General features: G+C 39.2%; 1 protein-coding gene across 1 annotated transcript; it reads left to right on the top strand.

Moving 5' to 3' along the window:
* Positions 1-2,141: 2,141 nt before the first annotated feature.
* LOC121924259 (zinc finger protein 436-like) lies at positions 2,142-10,191 on the top strand. The gene is made up of 6 exons (XM_042455558.1): positions 2,142-2,279; positions 3,950-4,439; positions 4,975-5,086; positions 7,043-7,116; positions 7,871-7,991; positions 8,780-10,191. Exons 1-6 carry the CDS (start codon positions 2,149-2,151, stop codon positions 9,835-9,837), a joined length of 1,986 nt encoding a protein of 661 aa, XP_042311492.1. The 5' UTR covers positions 2,142-2,148; the 3' UTR covers positions 9,838-10,191.
* Positions 10,192-10,611: the final 420 nt, after the last annotated feature.

The following is a 10,611-nucleotide window of genomic DNA, read 5'->3' as shown; positions in this document are numbered from 1 at the left end:
AGAAACATGTGGCCGGAAGTGGAGAGGCCTCAGCTGTAGAGCCAAGGTTCCTTCCTCTCTAGGAATCCGTCTCGTTCCCTTTAACCCTTGGAGGACCAAGGCAGCTCAACCTCTTTCAGCAAACCTTGCCTTTCCAATACTATACAGTACTATACTAGGAAATAAAAATAAAATAAAAGAATACTACTTAAAATGATATTAAAAATATAAATTACTGTATATTAATAATATAAATAATAAATATACTATACTGTACTAGAAAATAAAGTAAAACTTCTTAAAATAATATTAAAAATATAACTTATATTAAAAATATAAATTATATTAATAATATAAATAATAAATATACTATAATAGAAAATAAAAGAATACTACTTAAAATATTAAAAATATAAATTATATTAATAATATAAATAATAAATATACTATACTATACTAGAAAATAAAAATAAAATAATGTAAATTAATATAATATAAATTAATATAAATTATATTAATAATATAAATAATAAATATACTATAATAGAAAATAAAAGAATACTACTTAAAATAATATTAAAAATATAAAATATATTAATATAATTATATTAATAATATAAATAATAAATATACTATACTTTAGAATAGTATACTATACTATACTAGAAAATAAAAATAAAAGAATACTACTTAAAATAATATAAAATAATATAATATAAATTATATTAATAATATAAATTATATTAATAATATAAATAATAAATATACTATACTAAACTAGAACATAAAAATAAAATAAAATAATATAAATTAATATAATATAAATTAATATAAATTATATTAATAATATTAATAATAAATATACTACACTAGAAAGTAAAAAAAAATACAATTTATTTATTTATTTATTTTCTCATATTCCCACCTTTCTCCCAACACAGGGACTCCAGGCGGCGAACAGTACAAGAATATTAAAATATATAGATATAATTTTTTTAAAAAAATGATTAAATAATTTAAAGAGCCAAAACAGTTATAAAATTTAAAAAATAACATGTTAAAATATTAACATTACACAGTACACATATACAATACAATTATTATGTATCATGTTGTTTTTAAATTATTATATATCATATTATTTTATATTACTATACATCAAATTATTTTATATTACTCTACATCTTATTACTTTATATTATGCAGAATAATATAAAATAATAGGATATATAGTAATATAAAATAATAGGATGTATAGTAATATAAAAATAATATGATGCATAATAATGTAAAATAGTATGACATACAATAATATAAACATTCCATTGGGAAGACCTGCCTTTCCAATAATAATGCCCTGGATTGTGGCCCTCCTTCCCAGGGAGGCCAGATTGGCCCCTTCATTGTTTAAACAGGCTTTTAAAACAGAAGGTTTTTAAGGCATGTGATGTGACAGAGTGTTGTTATACTGTTTTAATGTAAGCATTTTAATCTTTTCAATCTTGATTTTTGCATTGAATTTGTTCTAATTATTGTTGCAATTTAATTCTATTTTAATATAACATTTTTGTATGTTTTTAATTGTATGGTGTTTTTTTAATGTTGTAAGCCGCCCTGAGTCCCAGCTTTGGGAGAAGGGCGGGATATAAATAAATATAATATATAATGTGTGTGTGTGTGTGTATTCAAACAAAAGCCCACCAAACAGTGATATCTTTATTGGCCAACCGAAATGCACAATATACTTGTTGCAAGCTTTCAAAGCTTCACTGGCTTCTTCATCAGGCAAGATGTTACACAGCTGACAGGAGAAAAATTAGAGAAGTTGTTAAGTGTTGTTAGTAAGTATACTAACAATCATATATATTTTGTATACACACACACAAATGCACATACATATACACATTCACAGATATATATGTGTGTGTGCGTGTGTTTTTATATATGTAATTTGGTTGTTTAGATTAGACGGTTTGTGTCAAAATTAAGAAAGAAAGAAAGAAAGAAAGAAAGAAAGCTCCTGTCCTGAAGCATGAGTGCCAAGGAGGGCAAGATGTTGACTGCCTTGCCCTTCCAAGGGTTAAGTTGGTAGAGGCAGCTTCCTAGAGATGGCAGGGTCTCTCCCAGTCAAGGACCATCCCCTTTCTGCCATATGTGTCTGTGTAATGTATGGATCTTCCTAGAGAGGAACTGGAAGCAGCCCCTGGGAACCAGAGAGGAGAGAACTGTGCTGCTGTGGTTCCTTTCTGTGCATCCCTGCCATTCTGTGCATCTCCATCATTTCCATCCAGAGGGGTCTGGTGAGTCCCCTCCCTGCCTCTTGGGGGAAGAGGGAGAGCCACAGGGCTGAGATGGATGGGCAACTAGGCAAGGAAAATGCGGGGTTGTGGAAAGACAAGTGGAAAGAAGGGCAGGCTCTAAGGGTGCATCTGCACTGCAGAAGTAATGCAGTTTCACCTCACCCAAATCATGCTGGAGAGGCTGTGACACTGTAGGCTCCTTTCAGCACATGGGGCCAAACTGTCCTCAGATCAAAAACTTTTGGAATACTAGCTCAAATTTCTTCTATCGCGAAACAAAATGTATTTTTTTTGGTCCAGGCCTTTTGTTGTGGTTTACATCTGCTCTAAAGAAAACCTTTCCAAACTGAAGCATGTCCAGAGGAGGGTGACTAAAATGGTAAAGGGTCTGGAAACCATGCCTTGTGAGGAAAGTAACATAGGGAGCTGGGTATGTTTAGCCTGGAGAAGAGACAGTTAATAGGTGATATGGTAGCCCCCCGTTTATGTATTTTAAGGGATGTCATATTGAGGAGGGAGCAAGCTTGTTTTCTGCTGCTCCAGAGAATAGGGCCTGGAACAATGGATGGAAGCTACAGAAAAAGAGATTCCATCTCAACATTAGGAGGAACATCCTGACAGTAAGAGCTGTTTGACAGTGGAACACACTCCCTCCGAGTTCACAAATTCACAAACTTATTAGGGTTTTTAAGTCAATGCAGTTCCTCTGCTTTGATAAAGTGTGGATGCTAATATTCCATTCAGTGTGATTTCTTTTGGTGCTTTTGAATGGATTTTTGTATTTCATATTAGTATATTTTAAAGTGACTTAAATGTCTGTTGTTGCTGAGTGAGGGGTTTGAGCCTGGATGTCTCCAGTTTTAGTCCAATACCCTAACCATTGCATAATCTTGCCTCTGAGTGCATCCCCCGCAAGCTAAATGCAGTTGGCCCTCCATAGCCACGGATTCTACATCCACATCCATGGCTTTAGCCTTTGTGTGCTCTTCTCCAGGGGATGTTTAGAATCAACGTTCAGAAATTTCTGGATCAGGTAATCACAAATAATTTACTGGATTTTAATTGGTTTGAGTGTTCCTGATCCAGTAAATGACTCAATGAACTTCAATTCTAAATAGCCCCTGAAGAAGGCTTTAAGAGTACAGACCGGCCAAAATATACCTGGCTTTTTAATTAATAGAACAACCATCTTTTTTTTTATTAGCTTATTTTTTTAATTAATTTTTGACACACACAATCCTAATTTACAATCAAAATAATCCAAACACATCTGGTCCCAAGCCTTTCAGATAAGGGATAATCAACATGTGCCTCTAGTTTCTTTTTCATGGAGTGTAGCCACATTGCAGAAATAAAGCAGTTTGACACCCCATTAACAGCCATGACTCTGTCCTGTGGGGTCCTGGGATTTCTGTGGTGAGTTACCAGAGCTCTCTGGCAGATCAGGCTGAATACCTCACCAAACTATAAATCCTAGGATCCCACAGGATGGAGCCATGACAGTTAAAGTGATGTCAAAATGCTTTATTCCTGCAGTGCAGAAACTAGCATGGTGTCTATCTACAGAGATAAGAGCCTTTTTTAAAAGCTTGATTGTGGCTCTAAAATGTCATTCAACCTCAAGCCTGTTTGTAATCTGTGATTCACAGAATATCTTGTTGGATTTGCAGGCTTTGGTATCCCCAGAATCTAGCAAAAGAAGAAAAGACTCTTTCAGCCCTGTTGGAAGCTACCTGGGAGCACAGAGAAGACATGAAAAAGCAAGATTTCGCTGACCCTAAGAAAACAAAAGGCCATCCTGCGGTACAGGCTGAGAACAGTGAGGAATTCTGGGAAAGAGGAACCCTGCAGAAGAGCCTGTTGGAGGATATACTCAGTGCAGATGTTGAGGGACAGCACTTCAGACACTTCTGCTATGATGAAGCTGAGGGTCCCCGAAAGGTTTGCAGCCAACTCCACGTTCTCTGCTGCCAGTGGCTGAAGCCAGAAAGGCACACCAAGGCTGAGATGCTGGACCTGGTGATCCTGGAGCAGCTCCTGTCTGTTCTTCCCCCAGAGATGGCCAACTGGGTCAGGGAATGTCAGCCAGAAACCAGTTCCCAAGCGGTGGCTCTTGGAGAAGCTTTCCTTTTGAGTCAGGCAGAGGAGAAAAAGCAGCAGGTGAGAGTTTTAATATTGTAAAGCTCCCTGCTGCAGGTTGAGTGTCTCCTCCTCTTCTTCCTCCTCCTCCTCTTCTTCTTCTCCTGATTTTTTTCCAAAGTTCGAACTCAAAGCGGCTTAAAAAGATCAAATATCAAATCAAATATTAGATATCACATGGGAGGCTTACCGTGATTAAATCACCAGTAAAATGCTCCAGAAGTGCGAAGGTGTGATAGTTGGTTGTGCTTCTGAAGCATCACTGAAGCATCTCCTCACTTCTCCCATCAGCAAAGCGTTCACATTTCTTCATGATGGAAATTCCCATTACTGAAGAAATGGCTGCTCTGCAAACGCTTTGCCAATAGGAGAGGAGAGAGGACGCTTCAGTGACGCTTCAGAAACATGACCAGCTATCACACCTTCGTGCTTCTGGAGTGTTTAACCGGCGACTTAATCACGGTAAACCTCCCGTGTGATAATCCCCTAGAACATTTCCATTTCCATTCTCAACTTTCTCTTCCTTTTACTCTCCTGGCTACTTCTTCTGATGCAGGACTTGTGTGCAGAAGACACCGCAGAGGAAGACAAATCTCCTTCACACTCCCATCAGAGGCTGGAGTCTCAGCAGATCTTGCCAGATGGTGATAGAGGGTCCCTCACAGTAGGTAAGGATGAAGGGGGAAGTTATCTGCTTCCTCCTCTCTCCTGTCAATATACCTACCTTGTGTGGGCCATGTGGCATTGAGCACTGTAACTATTTCAGTACTTTGGTATCACATAAGATAATGAAAGGGCTGTTTCTTTGACTTGGTATCTTGGCCATCAACAGAGCTTGGAGCCCATTCATAGCTCCTGCCCTCTGTGTAGGACAGAGTGTGATACCCAGATTATATCACCAATTGACAGAGCTTCCCTCTCTACAGCTCCTTAATACTTTTAAGGGCACTAAATGAATCAAATCAGTGTAGTGCAATGGTTTGAGTGTTGGGCTCTGGGGATCAGGGTTCAAATTTCTGTTCAGCTACATGGGAAACCCACAGGTTGGTCTTAGGCCAATCCCATTCTCTGAGCCTAAGAGAGAGGCAATGGCAAACCTCCTCAGAATCTTTCCAAGAAAATCCAGTGATAGGATCACCCTGACTCAGAGTTGACTTGAAGGAATACAACATCTCTGCACAAGTTATGATTCAGATCTGATCCTTTTCACACCATGCCATCATAGCAATGATTTAGTCTCATTTTTGTCTCAGCCCTATCACACAAGCATGGTTCTCTTGATGTTGTTGTGCTGTACAGTCATGGGGAATGTTTGTTTGTTTTTTCACGCTGAAAATAATCCATTAATGATCCCCTTTCCTGCTTTAATTCAGTAACCACTTTGAGTGTGACTATCTCATTCCACTTCATTGCGAGAATGATTGATTAATATGGTTGTGGTCTGGTTGTCCCTCCCTTAGGGATTCTCCAGAAAATCTCCACCAGGGAAACTTCAGGCTACTTCTGGTGCTTGGGTAGCAAGAACAAGACTTCTCAATACAATAGCTGTGTTTTCTATGCCCAATATTTCTTAAAGCCTTTTCAGATTTTTTCTGGTTTGTCTTATACAATATTTTGCTTTTATGGTTCAATAATGGTGCGATCCTGACCTGTTAACCGTTGAAAGTTATGGAATTATAGAGTTGGAAGAGACGTCAAGGGCCATCCAGTCCAACTCCCTGCCATGCAAGAACACACAATTAAAGCACCCCCTGTGACACATGGCCATCCCACCCCTTTCCAAATCTCCAAAGAAGGAGACTCCCCCACTCTCCGAGGGAGTGTATTCCACTGTCAAACAGCTCTTACTACCAAGAGGTTCTTCTTAATGTTGAGGGGAAATCTCTTTTCCTGTATTTTGTGCTGATATGGGTATACTGTAATGATGCCATGCAGGGACGTAGCCAAAGGGGGGGGGGATCTGGGGGTCTGGACCCCCCCTTCCATTAGAAAAATGAATGGTGTGTGCTGCTGCACCGCCGCACTCAAGCCCCATTATAATGGTGGCACTTAGTCTGGACCCCCCTTCCTAAAATCCTAGCTATGTCCCTGTGCCATGCTATATAATTGGTCTTTGTATCCATGGGGGATCCGTTCTGTACCCTCCCCCATGGATAACAAAATCCATAGATGCTCAAGTCCCTATTGTCTCTAATGGTGGTGTAGCCATGCCACCACTGGGGACAATGGAACTTTACCTGAATGGCAGGCCATCCTTCCTCAACACAGGCTTGCTGTCTATAGATGCTTGAATCCATGGATGGCAAGTCGGTGGATACTGAGGGCCTACTGTAATAGCATTATTATGACTTTTTTTTAGGCAAACCAATCACAAAGCACAAGGTGGGAAAGAGATTAATGGCATTAGTGCAGATGGAAAAACCATGCAAATCACACTGTTATAGTGCAAATATGGCAATGGTATGATATGCAACAATCAGCTGTTGTTACAATTACAGCTGAAATGGTATAACCCAGCATAACACTGCTGTGATAAGGAACTATGTTTACTCACATATGGAAAGACTTGAAACAGAAATAGTGGGGATGGTAAATAATACTTTTGCCTTTTCTGTCCCTCACAGGAAATGGATTGGGGCCACATCCCTTATCTCTTCATGGTGATATGCAGGGAAGAACTTCTGTAAGACTGGATCAGGTAGGGGCCAGATTCCATGGAAGTCCCCAAAGGGGATAGGATTGGTGCCCTGTGCACTACTCATCTTCCTGGTCCTTTTCTTTTTCTTCTTTTTCTTCTCCTCCTTGTTCTTCTTATATTTATTTGTGTCCCACTTTACCCCCCAAATTGGGAGTCAAAGTGGCTCACAGTTTAAAAGAACAATATGATTAAAAATAAACAAAAAGTAAACATTAAAACTAAAATAGAATTAAACAATTTATGGCATTAAAACAATTCACATCGCAGTATAAGAAAAAACTGTAGTTTAAAGAGATAAAAAGCTTTTTAAAACAGTTCAGTTAAAACAGTACAACACCCACTAGCCTGATTTTAAAAACTTTCTTTTCTAACGTCCTGTCTGAATAAGTGAAGTTTTAGCCAGCTAATGAAAGAGAAACAAGAAGGGGACTATTCTGGCCTCCCAGGGAAGGGAATTCAGCATTCTAAGGGCAACCACCAAGAAGGCCATCTCTCACATCTCCATTAACTGTGCTTGTGATGGTGGTAGGACTGAGAGAAGGGCATCTTCTGATGATCTTAGAACCCAAGCTGGCTCATATAGGGCCATATGTTCTGCTAGACAGCCTGGACCTAAGGCTTTCCTCTCCTCTCCTCAGTATGTCCACTGTGAGTGTGCCATTTAAAAATTTAAATCCAGATGGGCAACTCTAAAATTTTCTTCTGTGATTGGGTTTAGAAGTTTCTGCTACTTAAATAATTTTTCTTTCTTCAGATGACTTTCCAGGACGTGGCAGTTTATTTCACTGAAGAAGAGTGGGCCCTGCTGGATCCCGGCCAAAAGGCCCTGTATAAAGAAGTAATGGAAGAGAATTTGGGGGTCGTGGTCCCTCTAGGTAAGGCTGTTTCTTTCTTGTGCATGATCGAATACATTTACAAATGTGAAAAAGGTGTTGCAGCATTGTTTTGCAATCTTGCTACATTTCTTTGGGCTTGGCGGGTGTGTGTGTGTGTGAACCTTGAAGCTTACTTTTGTGGCCCCTGAAGCTCTGGATGTTAAATTTCCTGGACTTTGAGAATCAGCCACAAGGCCAGAAGAAGGAGGTGCAAGTAATACCCCTCTGTACCATCTGAACTGAGAACAAAAGCAGCAAAATGAAGGCCTATGACTAACATCTTCATTTCCCTCCCCCTCCTGTATGGTTTTTAACACCTTGCTTGATGAGGAAGAAACCAGTGGAGTTTTGAAAGCTTGCAACATGTATATTGTGCACTTTGGTTGGCCAATAAAAGTATCACTGTTTGGTGGATATTTTATGTTACTGGATTTGCTATATGGCCAACATGGCTACCCCAGATGCTTTCTCTTTTCTATCTGACTCCAAGAAAGGTGTTTCTGTATTAAACCTGTGTCTGGAAGCTGTAAAGATGAGGGCAAGCAAATAGAAACTTAATCCAGATAAGAAAGAGGTGGTCTTGTTCAGCCGGAAGGCAGATCAAGGAACAGGGATTCATCCTGTGTTGGATGGAGTTACACTTCCTCTGAAATCTCAGGTTCACAGGGTGAGCGTGCTTCTGAATTCTCTGTAGCCTCTTCAAATTAATGTTGGCTAACTAACTGTGTTACCTCTGTGCTTTCAGTCTCCATTTCTCTTATGGGCTTATTTGTTTATCTCCTTTCTAGGTGGTGATGGGCGAGAAACTGAAGGAGAACCTCAGAGGGTTTTGCTGGAAAGAGTTAATTGCAAACAAAAGGAAGCACAGACCATTAAAACGGACACTAAAGAGAAGAGGAACATTGCTTCTACTTCTCAGGCTGGTGAATTCTATGAAATCTCAGTACATGAGTTGACCTGGATAAGAAAAGAAAGGAACAAATGTCTTTGTTTGGCTTGTGGCAGAAGCTTCAGTTGTATATCAGGCCTTAATCTTCATAAGAGAATTCATGAAGGGGAGAAGTGTTTTAAATGTGGTGAGTGCGGAAAGACCTTCTGTTTTAGGAAATGTTTGATTTCCCACCAAAAAGTTCACACAGGAGAGAAGCAGTTTAAGTGCTCAGAGTGTGGGAAGAGCTTCACGTGGCTATCACACTTTGTATCACACCAAAGAATTCACACAGGGGAGAAGCCATTTACATGCTTGGAATGTGGAAAGAATTTCAGGTGGAGATCACACCTTACAACTCACCAAAGAATCCATACTGGCGAGAAACCATTTAAATGCTTGGAGTGTGGAAAGAGCTTCAGTCAGAGCTCCCATCTTATGACACACACAAAAATTCACACTGGGGAAAAGCTGTATAAGTGTTTTGAGTGTGGAAAACATTTCAGGCAGACAGCAGACCTCTCCAATCATCAAGCCACTCACACAGGGGTGAAGCCATTTACATGCTCAGAATGCGGCAAGAGCTTCAGTCGGAAGGCTCAACTTACGTCACACCAAAGAACTCACACAGGGGAAGACCCTGTGAAATTCCAAGCATCTGGAAAGAACTTGAGTCAGAAGTCCAATTTTACATCCCATGCAAAATCTCACACAACAGAGAAACAATATAAATGTTTGGAATGTGAAAAAGTCTTCAGTAAGGAGATACATCTCATTTCTCATCAAACAGCTCATGAAAGGAAGAACCATTTAACAGCTTCAAGTGTCCAAAAAACTATAGTAGGAAAGACACCCTTATGTCACATAAAAGAACTCACTGAACGACTCAATTTTTGTCACACAGACTTAGAGTCGTAGAACTGGAGTTGACCCCAACGGTCTTCTGGTCCAACTCGTCAACAGTTAAAGCATCCCTACCAAATGACTATCCAATGTTTTGTTCCCTCATTTTTCCTCCTGCTTTAAACAAAGCTGAAAAAATTATTGTTATGTGTCTTCAAGTTGACCCTGGTTTCAGTGAAAATGAAAAAAGGAGTTTGGTATTTGTAAAAGTAATTAAACTATGGCAAGGATATTGAAAATGTATATCTAATATTCAGATTGCAATAAAACAATCATATACTATGAATGCTAAACTTTCCATAGAAACATAAAATGCATGCAATAGAAATCAAAGTCCAATATGTACTCATTGGAAATAATAATTGTCAGTTTCTGTAACTGTGCAAGTCCTGAAAGGATTGAGCCTGTGCCAAAGGCTTAGTAGTCCTTAGAATCATAGGCCTGTTACAGACTGCCAAAATAAAGCTGCTTCGGGTCTCTTTGGAGGTATGCTATTTAAATGATGCATGGGTCCTAAGAGTCTGGAGGTCGCACCAAAGCCACACTCCATTCCTAGGCACTGGAGTGCAGCTTTGGTGCAGCTTCCAGATTCTTAGGATGCATGCATCATTTAAACAGCATACCTCCAAAGAGACCCAAAGCAGCTTTATTTTGGCAGTCTGTAACAGGCCATAGAGTTGGAAGAGACCGCAAGGGCCATCCAGTCCAACCCCCTGCAATGCAAATACTCCAGTACAATACAGGCAGAAGTTCTGTGATGTGGTCACCAGCCAGATACATTTCGACCTG

Source organism: Sceloporus undulatus, chromosome 2, assembly GCF_019175285.1.
Source record: "Sceloporus undulatus isolate JIND9_A2432 ecotype Alabama chromosome 2, SceUnd_v1.1, whole genome shotgun sequence".
In the NCBI taxonomy this organism is placed as follows: Eukaryota; Metazoa; Chordata; class Lepidosauria; order Squamata; family Phrynosomatidae; genus Sceloporus; species Sceloporus undulatus.
Note: the sequence above shows the minus strand (reverse complement) of the source record. Positions and strands in the feature narration are given on the sequence as shown.